The following is a 26769-nucleotide window of genomic DNA, read 5'->3' as shown; positions in this document are numbered from 1 at the left end:
TTAGCCATGCAGTTTGACCAGTGACCCAATGTTTCGACCAATGAACCAGTGACCCGGTACCCTCACCAATTTGATGACCAACCCAATTTTTAAAACACTGGTTTTGAGTCGTAGGAGTCTTTAAGATCAAACTCTCGTTTGCATTCACAAATTTCACCACTTTATTTTTCATGTGAATCTTGTAATTCCTTTCAACTAATTGGCCAATGATTAAAAGATTGCACTTGATTCCAGTGTGCTTTCATCATCTTCTTGACTTGTAAATTTTGCTTAAGCTTCTTGTGGTTCATTCTTGTTGGAACACATTCACGAGCAAAATGTCCAAGCTTTTGGAAATTGTAGCTTTGGACATTGCTCTTATCATTTTTCCTTCTTCCTTTTATTCCTCTATTGTAGCCACCTTATAATTGTTTGATCCACCACCTCTGTTGAAGCTGCTTTCACCCTTTTGAAATGTTTTTGGGAGTCCCTTTGACCATTGTTGTGATAGTTTCCTCTACCTATATTAATGAATCATTTTCCCTTCACCTTCTTGTCGTTTCCAACGAAACAGGCATGCAAAGCAATTTCAGCATTTGCTTTGTCAACATTACTATCCTCCATTCCCTCCTCATGAACCTCAAGTGAAATTTGCAACTCTTCTTTGCTCATGGTTGAAAGATCCTTGAACTCTTCAATACCAAGCATTACGTTATCAAATCTTGACATAAACGATCTCAAGATTTTACCAAACACATACTGGTTAGTGATTATCTTTCTACAAGCTTTCACTTGATTCACCAATCTTGTGATTCTTGTAGTAAATTCACTAATGGCTTCCTTCTCTTCCATCTGAATCATTCCAACGACCTCTTGTGAGTTTGTAAGCTCACCACTTTTGCCTTATCAGCTCATGCATAATTTTTTCTTCAAGGTTTCACAAGCTTGCTTTGATGATGTGCAATCATCAATCTTCTCAAAGTTATCAGCATTAAACACATTAATGAATGAGACACAAATCTTTTAAAAAATATCGTGTTCTCTTCTTTGTGCACAGTTCTTTGTGCAGTCGTTACACCTTCTACAATTGCATTAACACCATTCTTGATCATTTCAAAAATATCTTGATAACCAAACAACACCTTCATTTGTTTGCACCACTTGTCATAATTCTTCGCATCGAGAATTGGTAGATTTGGAGAGATATGTTTATTGAAAATGAAAAGGATTTTCGCACTCAAAGTGTTTAATCAAATAACCAGCCTTTTGATGCCAAACGTTGGGTCAAAACCCCAATCGCAAGATAAAATAATGAACAAGACAATAATATAAAGAGTGAGAGAATTAGAGAGAATTATGGTAAAAAATGACTGTATTTTATTAATAACCCAATATAAAGTATATATACAACAATGCACAAATACATAGTTAACCACCTAAAAGAAAAATAAATAATTTTTTTAACCATATACACGGTTACACCAAACCTGTAATCAATTACAAAAAAACTATTGTCTCAAAAAATACCGAAAATTGAAGGGTGGTAACCGATTACATTAAATGTGTAATCGATTACAATTTGATTTGATTTGATTCTTTGGCTGCAATGGTAATGGATTACATCCCGGCCGTAACCGATTACGCCAACTTAAATTACACTTTTTCACAACAAAACAAAGGACTTAAATTTCTTTCTTTAGTTCTGTTTTCCATTGCAACTGCCAAACCTTGGGTGAGAAAGGTCCAAAATATGAAAAACCATGTCCTCTATTTCTACTAGACTTTCCTCAAATGGACCTTTTTACTTCCACTTTACAATAGTGCCACCAAAGACCGCATAACAAAATTGCTTTTGTTTTGTTTGTGAGTCTAAATATAATATTGCATGTTATGTTCTATAGTGTGTATATATATATATGGTGGTGTTAGTTTGGTGGGTAGGTTCATTGTATAATTGATCATATATCCTCGGGATATTCTTTGTCAAGTTAAGAAATGAGAGTAGCTAGAAAATGCTCATATTGTGGAACTTTAGGCCACAATTCAAGGACTTGCAATAACAGTATCAGTCACAAACAACTTTATCTTTTTTCTTCTTCACCTCGTGTGAACGAAAGTTCAAACAATTACTCCGGAACTGGCCTCATATCCACAATCCCATACAGTAAAAAAGGTTACAGTTGTATATTTTATCATATAAATCAGTTTTGTAGGATTGAACTAACTTCAATCTGAATTTTTATGATCAGGTATGTCGTGGACTGAGGATGAACACTATACGTTTCTTAGAGGGCTTGAGAAACATGGAAAGGGTAACTGGAGAAGTATATCTAGAGATTTTGTGACATCAAGAACACCAACCCAAGTGGCAAGTCATGCACAAAAACACTTTATCCGTTTGTCTCAGAATAGCTTCATGAATAGAACACAACACAATCTCAGCCTCCTTAGTGTAAGTAAATTATAAAAAATCTCTCTCCATATTAAAAATAGTTACGTATATGTGCTTGGAGTTAGAGTTACATGCAAAAACATTGCTTTCAACTTACTTAGTTTTTACTATCTGATTCTGCAACAAATTTTGGCAGGTGGGATGTGAAAGTAAAACAAGATTTGAAGCATTTTATGAACCAAGTGAAGCTTTTGGCAGAAGAAACTTTATTTCTCATCCTCAATATTCAGAATGGCCTAACTCTTCAACTTCAACCTCAACGAATTGTAGTCATGAGAAAGAAGCACCTGATTTAGAGCTCAAACTTGCAACTCCTATGCCATTATAGTGTATGTGACTACTACTTTGAGGAGTCGTGCTTGTGTTACGTGTAACTCACCATATTCAAGCAAATTGTGTAGCAGTGATTTCATGAAATAAGACAGAGAATGGAAGTATATGTATTGTATTTTTAACAATGTTTCACTTTAAATTTATTTAAAAATAAAAAAGCAGATATTTAGGATGAATTAAATTTTGAGTTAGCATAAAATAAACAATAGACAAGATGGGTGAAGATTTAGGATAGGTTTACTTGTCGAACTTTGAAGTTAACTCACAGATCAACTAAATGCTATCAAATGTGACTCTGTTTGTGCTTTAAACGATTACATTGAAGATAAAATTGTATATTCTTAAAATATGTGTTTTTTTAACTTTTCGAAAGAGTGTTCCGTACACATAAGAAAACAATAAAACAGAAAAATAAATGAATAAATTTATGACATTTATAAACAAAACTAGTATGACTCGCCAAAACATCATGCCCTACGGAATCCGGCTCATTCTTCTATTTTCGCGAGTTATGTGTATTTCCTCTCGTTGCTAGATGTATGTGGTGCCCCACATTTAACTTATTTGTTGAAAGAAACCGCGACCAGGCTGACATTGTGTCGCGAATAAGGTTGGTCGAAGAAACGGTTGTTTGAGTGCGATTATGTCACGTTCAAATCTTAATAACTGCTTAGGTTCTTGTCTCAAGAGGACACAAAGGAAGTTGGAATGCAAATTACATGCAAAACAGCGCGTGATGAACCAGGGAGAAAAGAACGTTAATGGGTAGTTATTGTACACTTGGATATATAATAGTTCATTATATTAAATTAACGGGTGTTCATTGTATTATAGAAATCTCACTGAAAACTCAAAGTATCAACATTAAAAGAAACAAGCGAATGACTGAGAGAATGTAAGCGCGAATGAAACACCATGTCTATTCTTCAATGCATGGTTTTTTAAATTATTCAATTTATATTATTTTCTTCATCTTGATCTCTTTTTTCCAACCTTTAGCTTTATTCAAGTATCTTCAGTATTGATATTTTTTATTTATACTTTTGAGATACTCATTATAGTATCATTTTCACACATTTCCTTCGACCTAGTCGAAATCAATAACCTTAAGATATAAAGAAATCAATAATAATTAGGTTTTTATGCACTATGTCCTAAGATTGATCGATTAATCTTGCAAGTAACCCATATATTTAGAGACCAACAATTATTTCGTAAACACATATTCAGTTGTTTTATATTTGACTATTCTATATTTTGTTAAAGGAAATTCGACTAATCCAAAATTAGGTTTATTTTTCTTCTATTCTTGTTTAACAACTTAATTATTTAGGTGTAAACAAATGCTCCACTATCATGTTAGCGTTGGCTAAGAGATGGTATGACATAAATGATACCTATTGCATGCATAGTATCATCATTACGTCGTAAAACATAAAAGTAGTCCATGTGAATCATGTCTTGACTTTTGAATGGGTCAAGACTCGTTAAACTTTGTTGATTCAATGACCTCAATGTTAATTTTGCCCTTTTCACCCAATTAGTCTAATCACTAGATAATCCCTTCTATAGATAGCTTAAGTCTATTTTTTCTCTTCACTTTGATATTTACTTTCTATGCTGCTACTCCCTCCGTTCCTTTTTAAGTGTCACTTTCTTGCAAAAAAATTTGTTTCTTTTTAATTGTCACTTGCAAAGTTCAAGGTAGTATCAATTGCAATTTTGTCAAAATTACCCTTAGATAATGATTGCAGAGAGAGAAAAAGTAAAGTGAATGTAATAAATAATTAAGGGTATTATAGGTAAAAGAAGAATTATTGTTTGAAAATTAACAATAATGATTAGCTTCCTTGGTAAGTGTAAAAAGTCAAAAAATGACACTTAAAAAGGAACGGAGGGAGTATTAAATAGGGGAACTATCTTGAATCTTCTAATTTATTTTATTTTAAAAACACTAAATTCGCCATGTATTTTTTCCATTGAAATCGTTCTCACAACTATGGCGATGTTGAGGAATTTAACCGAGGATCTCTTTCAATTCTTTCTCTTTTACTTTTATAGAGCTACATGTATCTAGGGGTGTTCGCGATACGGTTTGGGCGGTTTTTCCGATAAAAATCACCCAAACCGCAAGAGAAAAAAGCATGCCGTTCGGTTTGGTTCGGTTGATTTTTAGAAATAAAACCAAACCAAACCAAACCAAATCAATGCGGTTTGGGTTGGTTCGGTTGATTCGGTTTTTTATAATATTTTTATTGAACCATATATACTCCTATAAATAACGACATAACTTTGTGTTTAGTCATTCATACATTACTAAATAACATCAAAATTCATCACATTTAGACAAAAACGTTTTATTCAATATACAAAAAATCATATTAGACAAAAGTGGAATAAAAGACAAATATAAATAGTAGCATAAAATAATATCAAAGACATTATAATAAAACATAAAAAAAACATATGAGATGAGAGATTAGAGAATATGAAAAAAAGAACATAAGAGATGCGAGATTAAGAAGAAAAGTGCAATAAAAACGTAATTGAAAGAGAAAATAGTAACATAAAAGATAAAAAAGAAAGAACATAATAGAAGACTTATTAGAGTAGAATATGCGAGACCTACATGGAAAAGAAGATGAGAAGAATGTGTGATACTATTATGAGAGATTTAAGAAGGTTGAAATTGAAACCCTAAGTGTGATTAAGAGAAAATCGTTTGTAATTGTATGGTTAAGGCATACTATGTTTGAGGTTTGGGTTGGATGTGGGATAAGTGAAGTTTAGGTTGTAACATAATGCGGTTTGGTTTGGCTTAGTTCGGTTTTCAAAATACAAACCGCAAACCAAACCAAACCGTGCGGTTTTATTAAAAAATGAACCAAACGAATCCGAACCAAATGTGGTTTTTTGCGGTTTCGGTTTGGTTTGGTTTGCGGTTTTCTATTGGGTTGTTTTGGTTTTGAACACCCCTACATGTATCTAACTATTTTGGTCTTATTTTTCCAATTCAATACCATATTTCTCTCTTCCCTTCAACTTATATTATAGGCAATGCACTAATATTTTGTAGTATTGCTTGTATCATATTATCAATGTTCTATTGTCGAAGATGAATTTCCAACTAAAAGGACAAAAGAATTTCAAGGATTTTTCTCACCCAACACCCAAATATTTAAGGTGGTTGATTCAGATGGAGATTTTTAATGCTTTAAATAGAATAAATGAGACATGTTTGACATGATCATTCTCTCAAGAGCATAAATGAATTTTAATGTGAACTATTTCTTAAACTCAAGTCCATTTATGGATCCAAAAATGACAGCCACATCAAGAAGTTACATGTACCTTTTAAAAAATAAATTCTAAAAATTTAGGTTAGGGATATCTTAGGCTACCAAAGTCTCATGTCTATTGATGGGCAATCCAAGAATGACGGTCACATCAATAAGGATGAGGCCATAAATAAAATTTTCTTCTATATTTTCTTGGGGAATGATGACCTCATCCTTCTTGATGTAGTAGTCATTCTTGAATTGTCCATCAATGCACCTGAGACTCTAACAGACTACGTGTTAGGAAAAAATAAAGCATAAAGAAAAAAGAGGAACACAATAACAATACAAGAGATTAATGTGAAAACTCCAAAATAGGAGAAAAATCATGGTCGTTATCAAATAAAACCAGAGAATAACACTACGTAAAAATTGTTACAACACTTAATTTACCATCAACCACCCCCGTACACCCAGACCTTCCAAAACATATATTTAACTACATCTCACAACACTCTAATGCAATAGTTTAAGAGAACAAAAAAAGTAAAATACAAACTAAAATGCTTTTGACTGGTGCTTCTTGTAACGAAGAATTTGAATATATATATATATATATATATATATATATATATATATATATATATATATATATATATATATATATATATATAGAGAGAGAGAGAGAGAGAGAGAGTCTTTGCCTCCCTTTTCCTTCACAAAGTTAAGTGATATGAGACTTCAAAGAACTTGAATCCTATATATAGCTTTGGACTCCCTCTTCCTTCACAAAACTAAGCGATGTGAGACTTCTTCAACATGTATATTTTCAACCATCCCCAATAGTTTTCACCTTGATTGAAAATAATACGTTAACTTTCATTGTCTTCACAGATAATCATACTCAACCTTAAAGAGTGTCAACATGTATATTTCAACTAATCCCTGCAATTTCCATCTTGATTGAAAATAATACATCAACTTTCATTGTCTTCACCGACAATCATACTCCACCATAAAGAGTATAGTCACTTGAAGCTGCACAATTTCAAGAATTTTCACATTGCCTTCACTGACAATCATAGTTCAAAATAACTATCATACTCCACCATAAAGAGTCTAGTCTCTTAAAGCTACAACACTCCAATAATATTCATATTGTCATCACAAACAATCATATACTTTATCATGAAGAATATGTTTCACTTGAAACTAAAACATTACAAGAATTTCACATGTCAAAAACCAGTTTGAAACATGTTGGCAGGAAGCTCTTCAACCACATACATAATCTCACACCTTGTGTAATCCTAATTGTATCAACACATCTTTGACTTGAACTTTTCACAAGTCAAAAAACAATTTTTTCATCAAAGTTCACTAGCTCAAACTACATAGTGGAACTTGTGACTACAACTTAGTAACTCTTTCATAACACCATATTTCTTTCCTAATGTGGAAGATCAGACAAAGTTGAAAACACAAAGCATACTAAGAACTCCTATCCTTGGATCGAATCAAAAACTTTGATTCTAGTTGTTGGGAAAAAATAAATCCTAGAGAAAAAATAGGAACACAATAACAACACAAGAGATTAACGTGGAAACTCGAAAACTTGAGAAAATACCATGGTCGTTGTCAAATGACAACCAGAGAAAAACATTATGTGAAAATTTGTACAACACATAATTTACCCTTAACCACCTCAGACCCCTAGTACACCCACACCCTCCAAACAAATATTTAACTATATTTTACAACACTCTAACACGAGTATAAGAGAATAAAAAAAGGTAAATACAAGTTTAAAGTGCTTTTGACTGGTGCAACTTGTAACGAAGAATCTAAATCTTATACATAGCCTTTGACTCCCTCTTCCTTCACAAAACTAAGTGATGTGGAACTTCGAAGAGCTTGAATCCTATATATAGCCTTAGATTCTCTTTTCCTTCACAAAACTAAGCAATGTGAGACTTCTTCAATATGTATATTTTCAACCAACCCCAACACTAAGATGTACCTATCCTAAATTTGGGATTTATTTTTCAAAAGGTACATCTAACAACTCAATTTTTAGGCCTTCGTGCCAAAAAAAATAGTAAGGTCAAAAGTGCATAGCACAACACATTTTTATTGTATTGGTTCAACAATGTTTTGTGTGTTTACATGTTCTTTATCCGGTGTCTAGGAAATACATCTATATGTTGTTATATTAAACAATACATAATGGAACATGTCTCAATCTTTATGGGAATTTTTAATTTCACCCTATGAGGTGGAAAAACATCCTATGAAAATCCAAAAATGCACCTCAAATTTCGGAAATGCATCTCCTGGCGCATCCAAGCATACATGATTCATTCATTTTTGAGTTACGGCCCAATTCTATGTCTAATTTTATTTTAGAAATGTATTTCTGGAGTGTCTCCGGAAATGAATTTCCGGAAATTAATATCAAAGGATTTGGCAACAATTAGGATTCTTAGTTTGTTGAATTTTATGGATTCTTTTAAAGAATGTTTAAATTGGGAAAATAATAAGGGTTTGAAGAGGAAACGATAACTAAAAATTGAAGTGGCTTACGTAAGAGAATGAGAGACGTTGTTGACGACATGGTTAATGGTTCAAACTTCAAAGAAATGTTTGATTTAAGTATAAAACCAAGCTAAATACATACAACTAACAAAGCGAACTCAACAGAGAAAAGAATAATTAAAATAATGTTGGTTCTCTTGCAAATCAGTTTGGAGCATGAAAAAGATAATGATGTTGGCAACTAAACAAAGCTAACAGAGAAATAAAAACTGACTAACAATTGATTTTGAATCCTCACTCATTTAAATGAGTGGGATTTGAAGAAGATGAATACAAGTTGTTCGAGGTAGTGCATCAAACATGAACCAACCATTAAAATTGGAACTTTACTATACAAGCATAAAAAAAATATGTAGCAGTGAGTCACATTTTATTTAGAGAAACTCAAAGTATGTATTGGGAAGTGAAACACACTTTATAGAGATACATCTCTCTAATCCAGAGATGCACCTCCAAGAATTATTTTAGTCAAAACAGAGGTGTCTCACTTGCAATGCCTTTGTTGGTGTAATTTTGGGTGCGTATGGAGATGCATTTCTAAAGTTTGAGGATATTTTTTTATTTTTCACAAGGGTGTGGTAACAAACCATAGGGTGCCTTTAGCAAATCCCATCTTTATTTATCTATCCTACTAATATTTATATACTAAATGAGGTTTCCTAATTGAAAAGAAAGATGTCATAACTTTGAGGTGGCCCATTTGGTTTTTTTGATTACGCTTTTATCTTTATTTTTAAATGGCACAGGATGGACCTGTAAGGTTAGCACACCAACACCCAATTTAGTTACAAAATTCAAGATGAGTATAGTGAAAGTGGATATTAGAATATTGTACCTTGAATATCTTGTGTGCTGACTATATACGTCGGATAATTTCATTTAGGTTATGCGTTGGGCCTTTGGCCAGTCCATAACAATTTCCCCTAAGGTTTTCCAAGTGTTTACTAGTTAGGAAGTCTTTTAAAGTCATGACCAACATCTTGTCATCCTGCCCGACCATAAGGAGAAGTTAGAAGGCAATTGAGCAGTTACAAAACAAATGAGGAATAGGCGCATCAAATGCATTTCCCATAATTGAAATATTTTGCCGATAATTCTAAGTACCGTTAATCGTCGTTAAGCTCCATTCATTATAACCGTGTCTGATAATTTTGAGTTGAAGAGGTTTTTTTTGGTTCTGTGGATAGAGAAATTTCCCTTAACAAGTCTTCCTTTAACACTTATCTATTAGATGATAATGTTAGGGGTGATTGCGCAGTCAGTTTCACGCCTACTCCATCCACAATTGTAGGATATTTAACTTTCCCTACTTTGACCACCCCATATATGGAAGTCTCCGCCTTGAACAGGGTAAGAGTATAAATTTTATCAAGACTTACCACACTATTTGTGGTTGGGATTAAAGTGATGTCGAGATAAAATATCATTTGGCGCGTGGGACCGAGCCCGAGGGTGTCGATTGGCTCAAATTTTTCAGTAACTTTAATGTTGATGAGATAGCCTTGAATAATATTGAACTAGTGAAACCGGTTTATGCAAGTAAGTATAGTTGGGTGCAATCTAGAATATTAGGTATTCCTTCTGCTTTAAAAAATATAACGTCTATGGGGAAGGCTAATATTAAGGTAGGCGCTCCCTTTGATTGGCAGGTTCTCCTTGGGAAATAGGAAACAAGATATATAGTAGCTTTAAGGAGTGTTATGTTCCTTTTTATGAATGCATGTTCACTCGAATAAATCTATGATTTCCTTTTTCTGAGTTTGAAGTGGAAGTGATGTGGTTTTTGAAGGTTGCCCCCTTGCAACTTCATCTTGACACCTGGGCTTAAAGGTGTTCTAATTTTGGGTAAAGTATCAGTCTTGGAAGCCCTCAAGAAGGATGCTCTTTCATCTTTTTATTTTCATACATACCTCTCAAAATAATGTATAGGATCAAGAGAACATTGTGTTTCATCAAGAAGTTCCTCGATTTAGCTATTTTTTTAGAACTGGGATGATTTTTGAAATCACTTTGTGTTGGTAAAGCCCTGGACTCTAGATACTCCATATTCTATTCTGTTTCTTCCATGCTTCCTCGTCATTCTGACTGCCAAGACTCCCCCCCTCACTCATTCACAGACAGGTTCCAATTTTTTTTGACTTAGGTTCATTTCAAACATGAGCCCCATGAATATGTTGATCATCTGGACTCCCTCAATCCTGGTGAGGCTAAGATGAAGAAATATATTAACACTTTTTTATGAGAATCTTGGTTAGGAGGAATGATTTGGTCCTACTGAGGTAAAGTCTTATCTATAGAGGAAATAATCCATTAATACTCACACTATTGTGGGTAAGACCAGTATTCTAGAGAGGAAGGAAACTTTTTGTGAGGATATAGTCATCCCCTTGTAGGTTTTTTTGCATAATCTTTAGTCGGTTAACACTTCTTGAATCTTCAATTATATCCAATCTTATCCAAGCCTCTGTGTGTAGCAATCAACCCCTTGATCCTACCGATTCCTTAAACGATGAATTGTCTGAAGATTTGGGAAGAACTCCACCTTATCCATATTCTTCCACACAGTCACTACCAGTGCAATATGGAGAGAAGAACCTCCTTATTTTCCATGGAATTTGTCAGCACCAATGACAACAACCTCAATCTTGCAAGCTACCTGAAAAGTTTAACCAAATATTCAAGAGCGATTGGTTTCAAGAGCGTGTCTCCTTCAATCAATTACAAATCTCTCGTTATCAAGATTTGGAATCAAACTGAAGTTGAAGATGTAAGAGTTTCGTTGCAAGAACTTTGAACTTTCAAAAAATAAAGGGTTTTGATTTTTCGTAGAATCACACAAAAATGATTACCAATTTGTTGATTTGTCACATGAAAAAAAGGTTTTATATATGCTTGAGATTAAACATAAAATATGGTTGAAAAAGTTAGTTAGATTTGAATCAAGAGCATTTCATGATTTGAATCAACTGAACAAGTGAAGTGGAATAAAAGAAAAGTAGAGTTTTTACCCATTTTTCAATTGATTCAAATCAAGAACAAAGTTTGATTCGAATCAAATCAAGTAGAGGTGACCCATAATTTTATGATTCAAATCATGTATAAATTTTGATTCGAATCAAGTTGTTTGAAAAATTCTAGTTTGCCTTTGTCCAAAGTGATTCGAATCAGGATATATGCTTGATTCAAATCAAACACACAAGATCTCAATTTTTCATAATATTCAAAAGACTTTGAGATTTTTCTTTCCACCTAACTCAAATCAATAACATATATGGATCTTATTCTCCTGACTCATGCAATTGATTAAAAACATCATGATCCCGTTCAAACCTAAACAATGGTTTATGCATGCTAAAAATGAATCATTTCAAAACTTGATCCAGAGAGGTGTAATCATGAAAGAGACTTAATAACTTAAAGTAAATCAAATTGAAAGTGATAAGACAAGCAACAAAATAATCGTATTGGGGTGCTTCCTTGAATGTATTAAGGACATGCAACAACATCTTGGAGAAGATCAAATATTAGATATTTCATGCATTTGTTTTTGATATAAATTAAAAAAGGCTTAGATAAATAAAATAAATTTTCAATTACATGATAAGAGTGTAATATCCCATATCCTCGTAAGTGTTATGTTCCTTGTCAGTTGGGATATATTGAGTTCCTAAATGCTATATTCTTTATCAGTTGAGACAAATAAAGTAATTAGTGAATTCATAAGAGATTAATTCTTACTCAATTTGATTGATCGTTGCTAATCGGTAAAAGAAAGGAGATTTTAGTAACATTTGGCGAATGAATTCATATCGTCCAGGGATAAGTATTACATTCTTTGGGAAAGTTCGTGGTCCGTGACCAAAATGCATGGATTTAGATTAGCTGGGGAGACAATCCTTGTTGTGCGGACAATCGTGACTCATGTCCATAGTCTGTGAATTCGGATCACCCGGGGAGAAATTCTCCGAGGAAGTAGAGATCCATGAACCGTGTCCATATTCCTAGGTGTAGGATCGGTCGGAGAAAGATACTTTGTTTTTCATTCCTGAATATCGATTCATTTAGTTATGTGAACTTGTGTTGTGTGTTTTCCATACGAAGCTTAAATTCCTTTAGATTCTTAAGTCCTTGTTCTATTGTGTGAATGCACACAAGTAGCATGAAGTTGAATGTCTCAAACTAATAATCGATAAGAGATCCCTTTAGAATCGAGTGAAACCATAAGATATGGGAACTCACTGAGATTATTATCTCAGCCCATTGTTTATTGTTGTTTTTCAGGTGGTTATTTGTAGGTTAAAGGCAATGATACGTTTGTCTGATGATGTTTCAAAGAATTTTGTAATTGTGATCTTCTGTTGTGGATTATGTGCATGGTATAACACCTCGACTTTAGTTAATTATTATTTTTATTTAAATCATTTAATTTATTCTATTTTATTGTGTGATTCACGTGTTTTGTGGAAATTAAGGGTATTTTGGTAATTTAATTAATGATATAATTTATATGAATATTAGAGTTGAGGTAAATAATTAAGTTTATTAGAATAATTAAATTTTAGTGATATTTATATTTAAAATTAGAGAAATATGGAATTGTAATAAAATAAGCGTTATTATTAGTGATAAAATTATTATTTGATTAAAATAATAAAATATTAGATTTTTTAATAAAATAAGTAAATTAGGGTAATATAAATAGATAAGTTAGATGTGACTTTTATGAGAACGTGAAATTGTGGAAAAGAGGAAAGCGGCAGAAAAACCTAAGGAGAGCGATCGTAGGAAGTAGAGTGAGGTAGAATCCCAACGACAAAAAAACTCAACGATCATCACTTTTGAGGTAGGGTAGGGAAAATTATTTACATGTTGGGTGTTTAGGCAGTTAGATGGTGAGGGGTCATAACCCTCATGTCTTCTTCTTCCCCATTTCATTCTGTGTTTTGTGTGATCGTATGTTTGTGGCCAAAAAGGTTTGTCCTAAACCCTTTTTAATTAACAATTTAATTATATTACACTGAATTGAATTGTTTGAATACATGATACATATTGTTGATATTGTTGTTATCGATATGTGGATGTGCCCCTTTAGGATTTTTTTGTTGATAATCTGATTATGATCTGTCTGTGCTATGTAACATTTTTTCTGAATGATCGATAACTGAATCCCAAATGGCCTATTTTTCATGAAAAATCCTAAAAATCACTTTTTTATTGAAAAATCATTTCTTTAGCCGAAAAAGTTGAAAAAGTCGGAAATTAGAGTTGGCATTTGGGTTCGTTGTCCAGTCAGTGAGTTTTCGAGTAATTTTGAGTTCGGTGACCTTTTGATACCCCTTTTGATAGTTTGAGAGTCAAATTGTTAATGTGGGATTGTTTTATTATTACTTGAGTCAGACCACTAACCAATAGAGTTCATTAGAGTTATGTTTATATGAAAGAGTCGTCATTTGAGCACTTTAGAGTTATTTTGGAATTGCAAAGATTGTTGTAGAGTTGTTTAAAGTTCCTTTGAGAACTCTGTTGAGTAAATATAAGAACTGTTAAACTTTTGATGAGTTGCGAGTATAAAATAATAACAACTACTTCGTCGATATATTTTGAGTAATTTTATGACTCGATGAGGAAATTGAGTTGACGTGTATTTTGAGTTGCTGATAATGATATAATTTTACTCAGTTATTTTTAATATAATTATTGAGATTTCATTATTATTCCGAGTTGTGTAATTCAAAGAGAATTACAGTTGTAGCGGTAAATTTTTTGAGATTAAGCTATTGATTAATTTAACTCACAAAGCAAGAGTCGTCACCGTGCTTTTATCATTTCCAAAGGAAAGGGAAAAAAGAACGAACAAAATTCAAAAAAGTTTTAAAATAAAACTAATAAAAACATAGATAAGAGTCTAGGAGTTGGTTATGCAAAAGGAATGTACTAGCACTCTAAACATCTATATTACTCTATAGGAACCTCTTTCAAAATCTGTGCATTTTGACTTTAAAATGGTGTTGTTTGCAAAAGATTGGGGAGACGAGAAGAGAAATGTTTTTTCATAACTTTGTGTTTGCCAAGACTTCATGAGTCTCTTTTGATGTTGATGGCGACGATGCAATCCTCTTATTTCTCATGCTCGATTATGCATAGGATGGGGAGGTTCGTCGAGATGGCGGAGACGACTTTCAATCTTGGTACAACACTATAATTATGTCTTTGCTTTGAATTTCAGTAAAGACGACATCTTTCTCCCTCGAACCAGTGTCGCCGCCACCCGATTCGAGACCTGACTAGGATCTAGTGTGAGCTTCTCTTTTGTTGGGCGTGATGGACCAACTCGGTTACAACTTCTATTGCATAAACATCACCATGGCGACCTTCAATTTTTATGCAGTTTGAATATGAGCTCGCCTACGAACTGACCAAAAAGAAAGACTTCGAGTTGAACATGACGAACATCTCCATTCAGAAAGTACGAATATTATCATTTTTTTCGGAAGCTCTTGGATCTGAATCGTCAAGTTGAACGAATTTGGTGAGGATCAGGATTTATAATGATTTCAATTCATACTCCGAATATCAACTCATCAGGTGTAATAGTAACAAACAACCTAAGAGTAACATTTTCTGACCTCTTTATCACAATTAAGCATAAAAGTGAGTGCATATTTTATATACACATAAAATACATAGCCAATTCTGAAATACTAGTGGAATAATGTCCGATCAAAGGTAATGTGCGACTATGGAGGAAATGAGTTTTTGCAAAGATTATAGTCTAGATATGGTTGTATGGTCCGAGAAAGTTTTATCAGGCATCACGGTGGATACTAAATGTTCTTGATAAACATTTTTGAATAATCTCCCCGAGACGAGTTAGGTGAGACCACAAACGCAGTGGGAATCAGGTGGTTTGGGATGTTCTTTTAGAAGAAAGGAATGACCATCATTTTTGTGGTATTACAGGTTCTTCTCTGTATCTAAGTTCTCCTCTCTATAATATTATCTTTGGAACCTCTTATATAATCCTCCCTTCAATCCATTAACTCCTTCCATAATTAGTCATAATGATTTGCCCCTATGTTTCCCATGCTTGAATGTTCAAGGTAACGTTCGCCGTCTCACTAATGACTACTAATCATGAGTTGTAACAGTTCAAACATCAATTTTATATTCTGCATGCGACCCTTAGTCTTCCTTTTAACCGTTAGGGTGGGCTATTAACTCGGTCATCCGACATCTATTAGGGACCGACCTATGTGTTCTGCCCAGACTCCTACCCGACCACCTCAACCAACATTAAAGGTAGATATCTCGACTAAACTGCAAATTTTGAAATGTACACAATACATCACAGAAAGCAAATTTTTTTTAAAGATGAGTATTAGAAAAACAACAACACATAACTAAAAAATTATGTTTTGAAATTCGGCCCAAATAATGATGTTAAAAAATATTTATTATTATTCACTTTACTTAATTATTCCGTTAATTTTAATTAATAAAAGTATTATATTAAATAACATTAATCTTATCATTTAATCAATACCTTTTGATAAGTTTTTTTTTAAAAATGATACAGAGAAAATAATAAATATTATATTATTATTTTAAAAGAATAAATAATTTATTTATTTTTTTCTTTTCAAAGAGACAACTTTATATAATACGGATGGACTAAAAAGTATTATAAGGTAACTCTTTATAAATTTAATTGAACAAATTTTATAAAAATGTGTACATTTAATCTTTAAAAATAGTAACTTCATCCTAAATTATAAGAAGTTTGTGATTTCATTTTATGAATTAAGAAACATAATTAATATATATAAATTATTTATAATTAATTATATACGAAAAAGAAATTAAATAATGAATAATATATTAAAATAAGTATTAATATTTTAATAGTTAAGGAACTTGAAATTTTTAAAGAAATAGTATATGGTAGAAGAAGTATGATTGAAAGAGTGTCATGTTGTTAAATGAGTATCTGATAAACGGGTAATCTATGAGTTTTAAGATATTCGCAGATATTTACATATATTCATAAATAATTTTTTCTATACCGACTATGTTGTGAAGTCTTCGCTAAGAAAGGAAGATGTTCGCTAAGTCAACACTCATGTTATCCAGAAAATTGTTTTCTATCATGGTCGCAAGCGGGGGAACGTTTTGCTGAGCGAGGACTCACTTGGAGCCCGCTCTGTCATTGTTAAGCGAAACAACTGTTTTTTTTAAAGGAATTTGACATTCTGCTTGGCCTGGCTTGGATCTCGGTTGAATCTCGCTAGGTGAGAACTCGCTTTGGAAATTCATTGAGCTCATTAAGCAAGGAAGAGAAAATATTCGACTTTGAGCTTTTTGCCTCGCCTCACTTGGAGTGTTGGATATACGTTGTTTCCCTATTTCCACCATAAAACATGAATTGTAGTTTCGTTTAACATAATCTCGGATGCGTTGGAAAGCTAACACAAAGAGCTATAACATAGTGGAGTTAGATGTTCTTAATACACTTTAATTCTTGTTGGGTCCAGTTAACCCCACCATAGGATGATCGGACGTGCTCTTGCAATGTGGCACGTAAGTGGTTAGCTTTGGCTGAGCCAGGTTATGCAAAAGCTTATCCTAATGCTTGGTTAGCAAGCTAATCAAAGAATTTATGATGAAACTATATATGAATGCCAATTATTACTTGAATGATGATGTTATACTATCATGTAACTTATGTTCCAAATATTGGTTGAAAATTTGGTGAGGAACCTTTGTTCCGAAAAAGTCCTATTTGGTGAGGAAACTTTGCTCCGAAAGTCCTATTTGGTGATGAACCTTTGGTTCGAAAGTCCTATTTAATAAGGAACCTTTGTTCCGGAAGTACTATTGGTGATGATCTATTATGTGTGATTCATGTATAATATTATGATGTGTATTTATTGTATGAATAATGAATAAATCAAGTTACATGATGATAAATAAGAGTAACCTAGAGTTATAACTAGGTGAATGGGATTATAAAGATAACTTAGGTTATGGTAAATAATTTAGTTTGTGATACTCGAATGTAAGAGGTGCCTCGATGTGCATCCGTAAGCGAGTAGTCGCTAGAGATGAATCGTCTTATCTACGAGAATGCAGAAGGTATGGATGAAGAGCGATATCATCGTTGCAATTCAACTAGCTTGTATAGAAACACATTAAAATATTGTGATTGTGATTTAATCACATGGAAATTGTGTATAATCCCATGATGGTGGTGACATAGTGACATGGAGATTGATGAACTAATTGTGTATTTGGGTATAACCTCTATTCGTGTGTATCCCAAGTTCGGGACTCATATAGAGTAGTAACAGGGAAAGAAAATGATTATTTGGTGGATACCATGACCCGTGTCCATATTCCAAGGATTTATATCGGCCGAGGAGAAGTATTTCATGCTATGTGAAAGTCCATTACCCGTGACCAAAATGCATGGATTCAGATTGGTCGGGGACACAATGCTTGTTGTGCGTACAATCGTGACCCATGTCCATAGTTCGTGGATTCAGATCGACCAATTAGAAATTCTCCGAGGAAGCAGAGATCTATGACCCATGTCGACAGACTTAGACATAAGATCAACCAAGTAAAGATACTTTGTTGTGCATTCCCGAACAAAGATTCATTTAGTTATGTGAACTCATATTGTATGTTTTCCATACGATGCATAAATTCCCTTATATGCGTAAGTCCTTGTTCTACTGTGTGAGTGCACACAAGTAAGACGAAGTTGAATGGATTAAGTTAAGAATCGATAAGAGATCCCTTTAGAGCCGAGTGGACCCATAAGATAGGGGAACTCACTGAGATGATTATCTCACCCACTATTATTTTTGTTTTTCAGGTGGTTCTTTGCAGGTTAAAGGGAATGATAAGCTTGTCTGATAATGTTTTGAAGAATTTTGTCATTATGATCTTCCGTTGTATATTATGTGCATCTGTGAATATTGTACATATATATCTTAGTTTTTTATTAGGCACTATTGTATATCATGTGCCATAGTTGTATATATTTTTTAGACATGTATATATATATAATGATGTCGTTAGACTCTTGTTTTGTATCAATAATAATTAATATTGTGTATAATGTATTTTCTAGATGTATGTTATACGTGATGATTATGTAATAAAACCAAACTTAAACCAACTTTTTGCTTCTCTTTTAATTTGTTCATGATGAACATTTTTGGATAATCTCCCCGATACGAGTAAGGTGAGACCGCAAACACAAGGGGAATCAAGTGGTTTGAGAGGTTCTTTTAAAAGAAAGGAATGAGCATCATTTTATGGTATTCCAGGTTCTTCTCTATATTCGTGTCCTCCTATCCATGATATTATTTTTGGAATCTCTTATATAACCATCCCTTTAACCCTTTGACTCTTTCCATAATGGAACATAATGAGTTGCCCATATGTTTCCCATGCTTGAACGCTCAAGGTAACGTTTGTCGTCCCACTAATGACTACTAATCATGAGTTGTAACGGTTCAAACATCAACTTTGTAACTTCCACGCGACCCTTAGTTTTCCTATTAATCGTTAGGGTGGGTTACTGACTCGGTCATCCAGCGTCTATCAGGGGCTGACCTATGTGTTCCACCCGGGATCCTGCACGACCACCTCAACCAACACTAAAGATAGATATCTTGGCTATGCTGCAAATTTTGGGATGTACATAAGCCCCCAAAGCACGAATCCTGTAAGGGTGAAATGTTTTGAGTTTATCCCAGATCACACAAATTTAATCTATACGCATTTTAATTTTACGCATTTTGATCGAGTGAGTTCCTGTAAGTTAGTAGTATTGATGGTGAATCAATTCTTGAAGGATTAATCCTTGCATATATTGGGAAGATTTATGACTTTAATGAAATTAAAAGAAGCTACAATTTTAATGAAGAAGCCGGAGAACCCTGGTAGATTCGTGGTGTAGAGAGATCAAACAACCCATATGAGATCTTGAGTTGTTGACATCATAAAACCCGATAGGTTCTAGAAATGGAAAAGTCGGAGAACCCCAGTGGGACCTTGACCAACTGTAATCCTAGAACATGGTAGGTTCTAGACATAGAGAAACTGGAGAGCCCCAATATGGGATATGGACCAGTTGTCGTCGTAGAACCCATTAGGTTCTAAATATAGAGCAGTCTGAGAGCCCTAGTGGGATCTTGACCTGTTATTTTCGTAGAACCTGGTAGGTTCTAGACATAGAGAAGTCGGAGAGCCCTAGTGGGATCTCGACTAGTTAGCGTCGTAGAACTCGGTAGGTTTTAGACATAGTGAAGTCAGAGAGCCCCAGTGGGATCTCAACCTGTTGGCGTCGTAGAACTCGGTAAGTTCTAGATATAGAGAATTCAGAGAGACCTAGTGGGATCTTGACTTGTTGGCGTCATAGAACTCAGTAGGCTCTAGACATATTCATTCATTATCAATGTTTGAGTTTCACAATAGAGCGTCCTAGGTATATAGTGGTAGTGTTGTGTTCTGATTAGATGTAGAATATTCTTTGTGGAATGTTGTGTTACCAATATCTTGAGTGTTGTTACTTTATAAATGGATGACAAGATATGTTGAGACAAAAGCGATTTACTTTTTCCTCGATTTTGACCTAAACCCGAGGGCAAATATTATATATTTTTAAATAAAAATAAATTAAAATAAGGACACTTCCCTTTGACTCCTAAATCAACAGAGATAGTAGATTACATCTATTGCAAAAAATAGTGAATGAAAAAAAAATGTATTGTTTTCTTTTTCAGTTTTTTACCATTCACCAATTAGAGTATGAAAGCAATATATTACATAATGTTTTTTTTTTTATTGACAACATTGAGAAGTTATTCCACTAACAATATTTCCTTTTACCATTCAACATTGGTAAGAGATGGAAACACCAATAGTAACAAAAACAACAACAAAATAACAAAAACAAAAACAATATCATTATGTGAAATAGATTGCAATAGAAAAAAAATAATTTGTTAGAGGTGAGTGTTAAAAACAACAACACATAACTAAAAAAAATTATATTTTGAAATCCAACGGTAGTTTTTCAACCCAGTTATCCTTTTCACCAAAATTATTTTCTTTCCTGTCAAAGGTTATTACAATAGTTCACAAATACTCCTTTCTTAGAGTATCTCCAACGGTAGTTTTTCAACCCAGTTTGCCAGGGTGGAACAACAATGAGAGCAGTTTTTTCAGGGTTCAATGGTTGGAGTTCGCCAACATGGCAATGCCAGTGCTTCAACATGCAACAGTTACTTTCTTTTTTTCTATTTTTATTTATTTAGAAAGTAGCCCGCAATTCATTCATCATGCAACAAATACTTTCTTTTTTTCTATTTTTTTATTTAGAAAGTAGCCGTTCAACGGCTACTTATTTTTTTTTTAACATATTTTTTATTATAAATATAATTTTGGTTTCCAAAAATTTACCAATACAAATTTCTCTCACTTTTATTTTCTCTTCAATTTAAAATTTCTCTCTCGCAATTTCATCATTTTATTCCTATACTTTTAATTTTTTTTCATTAGCATTTTTTTTACAAAATATTTAACTCAAAATTTCATCTTTTTACTTCAAATTACAATTGTTTAGGCCAAATGGATCCTAATCATTTTCATTATCAACAAGCTTTTTTCAATTACATCCAAATTTATCAAAATCCTAATCCTCAAAATTCTCAAATTCCACCGGTGCCAACAAACCCCGCCATATTTATTCCGTCACCAAACAATCCAAATATGTATCCTATACCTCAAATGAATTCTAATAGTATGGAATTCTCTACTCAAGTTCCACCATTTTCTACTCAAGTCCCACCATTTTCTACTCAAGTTGGTACTGAAAAAGAAGAAAGGGTTGTCGTTAAAAAAAGATCTCGAGAGCAATTTACAAGGGAAGAGGATATACTACTTATCCAATCATGGCTTAATGTTTCAAAGGATCCAATTGTGGGAGTTGATCAAAAGGCTGAGAGTTTTTGGTTAAGAATTGCTGCTACTTATAACCAATATCATGGGCAATTGCGGGAAAAGTTAGGGGGACAGTTAAAATGTCGATGGCATAGAATAAATGGCATGGTTCAAAAATTTGTTGGGTGTTACAAAATTGCTCTTAAAGGAAAGAAAAGTGGGACATCCGAGACCGATGTCATGGCAGATGCACGTGCTATTTTTGCTCAGGATCAAGGTACAACATTCAATCTTGAGTATGCATGGCGATTGTTAAAAGATGAAGCTAAATGGCGCATCGTCGAAGAATCAATTGGAAGTTCTGCAAAAATAACAAAGACTTATGCTAGTGGGGCATCATCGGAGAACCCAGATACAACTTCAAGTTATGAGTTTAACTCATCATCACCAATGGAGCGTCCAATGGGACAAAAAGTAGCAAAAAGGAAGGGTAAGGCATCAGAAATTCCAAATGCAACGCAAGATGCAAAGAATAAAAGAGCAATAACAATGGACAGACTTGCGCAGGCTAAGGAGGACGTGCTAGAATTAAGGGTAGTGCAAATGATGATGAAAGACACTTCTACTATGAACGATAGTCAACGAGATATTCATGAAAAAAATTGTAATAAGATGAAAAAAACATATGGAATGTAGTTAGTATCACTTATGTAAAATGGTCATTAGTACCACTTTAATTTATCAACACCTATGTAAAATGGTCATTAGTACCACTTTAATTTAAACTAGCCGTTATTCAAACTACCACTTTAATTTAAACTAGCCGTTATTCAAACTAGCCGTTATTCAAACCATTATATATACTACCACTTATGTCATTGTTCTCTCATTCTCATCTTATTCTTCTCATTTTTCTCTCATTCTTTACTCACTAAATGGATTCAGACAATTCAGATAATTACGATCAAGAATTTTGGGAGTTGGTTGAAGAAGAATTTATGGACGACAGTGATGAAGAACAACAACTTCAGAATGAACGTCGATCTGGAAGTTCCTCTAGGCCAAAGAGAAGAACAACGGTAGATCGAGGTCGTGAAGAAGGGCACAATCGATTATTCAATGACTACTTCTCGGAAAACCCAGTATACACAGATGTTCAATTTCGAAGAAGGTTCAAAATGCATAGGCATGTATTTCTTCGAATTGTAGATGCCCTTGGAAATCATGATGAATATTTCCAAATGAGGGTCGATGCAACTGGTAAAATGGGTCTTTCACCATTGCAGAAATATACATCTGCTATTCGTATGTTGGCGTATGGGTCTCCTGCTGACCTTGTAGACGAATATGTTCGAATAGGTGAAAGCACTTCAATTGAGTGCTTAGAAAGATTTGTTAAGGGTGTCAATGTTGTATTTGGCGCTGAGTATTTGAGAAAGCCTAACAACACTGAAGTTGAACATCTTTTACAAATGGGAGAGTCACGTGGCTTTCCAGGTATGTTGGGTTCCATCGATTGTATGCATTGGGTATGAAAAAATTGTCCTGTTGCATGGAAAGGACAATTTTGTCGAGGTGATCATGGTAAGCCCACAATCATGCTTGAAGCAGTGGCATCACAAGACTTATGGATTTTGCATGCTTTTTTTGGTATTGCAGGTTCAAACAATGACATTAATGTGCTAAACCAATCCAACGTGTTTAACGATATTTTGGAAGGACGTGCTCCCAATGTGCAATATACAATCAATGGGACACCATATAATATGGGGGTATTATTTAGCAGATGGTATATATCCCGAGTGGGCTACATTTGTCAAGACTATTTCAATGCCACAGGGAGAAAAGAAAAAATTATTTGCTCAACATCAAGAATCGGCTAGAAAAGATGTGGAGCGAGCATTTGGAGTGCTTCAATCTCGATTTGCAACTATACGTGGCCCAGCGCGTGCCTGGCACATGGACACTCTTAAGCATACCATATATGCCTGCATCATATTGCACACACATGATTGTGGAAGATGAACGACATACATATGGAGGTAATTTTGATTACTCTTATGATAATGTGGATATCAATAACTCAACAACTGAAACATTTAGCGGTCCTCATCCGAATCTTGCAACAAGGCTACAAAGAAGAGCAAGTATTCCAGAAAAACAAGTTCATCGTAAACTTCAAGGAGATCTAGTCGAATATATTTGGGAACGTTTTGGACATGAAGATGATGAAATTTAAGTTTGATTAATTATGTGATGTTATTTATTTTTATTGTTTTTAATTATATATCATGTATTTGAGATTAATTTTAATTATCATTTTAAATTATAAGTTTAATTTAATTTTTTTTTTTATTTTATATCAAATTTATTTTAAAACACTAAAATTATTATTTTAATTAATATAAAATTTAATATGAATAAAATATTAATATATAAAATAAAGTTGTGAGATCCCATCTGAGTTCTTCAGATTTGCACCATTGGAGTGAAAAAGTAGTTGAGTTGCTTCAAGCTGACGTGGCTTAATAGATCCCACAAAGAACCCAAAAATGGGTTCACGGTTGGAGATGCTCTTAGGATCTTTGAGAATTTTTCTTTCTTCCACATGTCATTTGCCAATTGGTCAAGTTTTATTCACTCCCTTACAAGAGTTTTCGCTCTGTTTTCTCCTCCTTTACTAAACTCTCTTGTCCTTTTGATAACAATCACTTCCTATAAAGCTCCAACATACCATTCACATAGCGGGTCACCGTGTCGGACATCGACACGCATACGACACACGTACGATACGTATCAGATACGTTTTTGACGTGTCAAACGAAAAAATAAATTTAATTGTTACGGACACGGATACCACACCTTATTTCAAATAAAGGACACAACTAAATTCAAAAAATTCCAAAATATTTTGTTAAAAAAAGATCAAGCCGTTTTCAAATAAAGGACCGTGTCCTATGATTTTTATTGCGGACACGGATACGACAACTTATTTCAAATAAAAGACCGTGTCCTATGAATTTTACATCAGCGGGGTCCTCGTTTCCGTGTCTGTATCGTGTCCCGTGTCCGTGTCCGAGTTCGGATTTCATAGATCACTTCTCAACAATTCCAGTGATTCCGTTCCAGTTTCTCGTGACTTAGTTTCTCATCCTCACAGCCCAACAACTGAAGCAACAAGGTTTTCTTTTCCATTTCAAAGTTTACTTTTTTGCGCATCGGTTAGTTTCATTTCGCTTTCCATGTGAACGTTAAAATTTGTGAATTGCGGAAGTTCAAGTTTATTCTTTGAAAGTTTGAACTTTTTTTCTTTTGTGTTCATGTTTTTGCCTATGACGACAACAAGGTTATGTTTTCCATTTCAAAGTTTATTTTTTTGCGCATCGGTTAGTTTCTTTTCGCTTTCCATGTGAACGTTAAAGTTGGTGAGTTGTAGAAGTTCAAGTTTATTCTTTGAAAGTTTGATCTGTTTTTATTTTGTGCTCATGGTTTGGTCTGTGACGACAACTTTGAAACTGCATGTTTGCTTATTGAAAAAAAAAAAAACTGGAAAAAAAACTTCTTTTTTGGGCGCATCGTTTTGTTTTCAATAAGCAACATACCATACTGGTAAAATTTTGAATTGTGCAAGTTCATGTTTTTTCTTTGAAAGCTTTAAATCTTTTTGTTTTGTGCTCATGTTTTTTGTGCCCTCTTCATATGTTGTCTTACGCATGTTATTTTTCATTTGTCACTTTTCAGATTACCATGTCTAGAGCACCCATAATGATTGTTGATTTGAAGATTGGTAACAATGTATGGAAGCTTGCCATTCATGGCGTTGATCGGTGCAGATTAGTTATTAGCTTTCTACTGTTATTTATTTACCTGGTTTATTTATTGCTTGAAAAGGTCTTAAATTATAGAAACAGATTATGTAATTTTCAGCTTGATATAACAAACTATTCATTTCAACTTGATACATGGAACTGAAACTGATTGATACATGTTTGAATGATCTCTTTATTCACTCAACATAAATGATGAGTTATGTCACATTATATTTTATTACTATGAATACTAAAATATTCATCTCTATATTTAACTTTCACCCACAACAGATATTCTGACTCAACCATATATATTTGTTCATGCTAATATAACTCTAATAAGTAGCGCCGTTCAAAAAACACATAGAACTGAACTGAATCATAGAATCAAATCGTACCGTTGTTAAATAACTAAACCGGTCTCTCTGGTTTATGAACCGAACCACAATTTATTAAACACAGTCCAATAACCATATTGAGCCACAATTACCAAATCGAACCGCGGTTAACCGAACCAAAATCTAAAACCGCAATTAACTAACCATAATTATATTAATGATATGGTATTAATTGGTTTTGGTTAAGCAGTATTTTTTTCAAATTGATTTTTTGATATTAAAATTTATTTAAAATATAAAAAATAATTATTTAAAAATCAAATTTTTAAGGGTAATAATATTAATGACATATTACTTATAAAAAATGCTTCCGAAAATGAATTAAAAATTCTTTTCCGCTGAAATTAAACTCTGGTTTTGAAATACAACTCTTCTGAGATAATTGATCACAATGTAAGATATTTGATAAAACTCTCTTTCTTTCCACACAGAAATCTTTTTTTTTTCCTTCCATTTTATTAATGTATGATACTCCTATTTGATTATAATACGAAAGGTTAACATTCAGCAATAGCCATCAAGTATAATTTTTTTTGAACGGATTCAAATGTTGTATATTACTGACATGAAATATAGTGTTAATGTTATATCATAATTCTACATGTGCAATGGAGATATATGTTTTTTTTTTAAAATTTAAAGCCTTAAAGAATAATTTATTACAAAAAATTCAAAAAAATAAATAATGGTTCTATACACCATAATAAGTTGTTCTCTTAAAAAAATTGGTTACTAATAGTTTGGTACTATTCAGAATCAAAAATTGATATACCGAACCAATTGGTTTGGTTGAGTTCGGTTCTGAACAAATTTAAATGATTTAGTTTGATTCTTGCAATCTTTTATTATGGTTCAGTTCAGTAGAGTTTGGTTCTCTGAGTGACCATATCATGAACAGGCCGCCTACTCATGCGGACGCACGAGTCTTCTATTAGTTTAAACAAAAAATATAATGATATCTAAAATGGTCA

At 33.3% G+C, this 26769-nt stretch overlaps 2 protein-coding genes, 1 long non-coding RNA gene and 1 pseudogene across 4 annotated transcripts; all 4 read left to right on the top strand.

Annotated features, from left to right (window-relative positions):
- Positions 1-1729: 1729 nt before the first annotated feature.
- On the top strand, positions 1730-2868 carry LOC127084418 (probable transcription factor At5g61620). Its single transcript, XM_051024862.1, has 3 exons — positions 1730-2152; positions 2229-2431; positions 2568-2868. Exons 1-3 carry the CDS (start codon positions 1975-1977, stop codon positions 2757-2759), a joined length of 573 nt encoding a protein of 190 aa, XP_050880819.1. The 5' UTR covers positions 1730-1974; the 3' UTR covers positions 2760-2868.
- Positions 2869-21279: 18411 nt separating this feature from the next.
- Positions 21280-22287, top strand: LOC127079007 (glutathione S-transferase T3-like). The gene has a single exon (XM_051019424.1). The coding sequence runs from the start codon at positions 21280-21282 to the stop codon at positions 22285-22287; it is 1008 nt and encodes a 335-aa protein (XP_050875381.1).
- A 113-nt stretch (positions 22288-22400) lies between these two features.
- On the top strand, positions 22401-23830 carry LOC127079006 (uncharacterized; annotated as a pseudogene).
- A 755-nt stretch (positions 23831-24585) lies between these two features.
- LOC127087097 (uncharacterized) lies at positions 24586-25575 on the top strand. 2 transcript variants are annotated; one of them, XR_007789777.1, is made up of 2 exons: positions 24586-24772; positions 25333-25575. It is a non-coding gene; the product is annotated as an uncharacterized LOC127087097 (long non-coding RNA). The 2 variants fall into 2 exon arrangements; XR_007789778.1 differs by having other exon boundaries at positions 24586-24812.
- Positions 25576-26769: the final 1194 nt, after the last annotated feature.

This window comes from Lathyrus oleraceus, chromosome 5 (assembly GCF_024323335.1).
Source record: "Lathyrus oleraceus cultivar Zhongwan6 chromosome 5, CAAS_Psat_ZW6_1.0, whole genome shotgun sequence".
NCBI lineage: Eukaryota > Viridiplantae > Streptophyta > Magnoliopsida > Fabales > Fabaceae > Lathyrus > Lathyrus oleraceus.
Note: the sequence above shows the minus strand (reverse complement) of the source record. Positions and strands in the feature narration are given on the sequence as shown.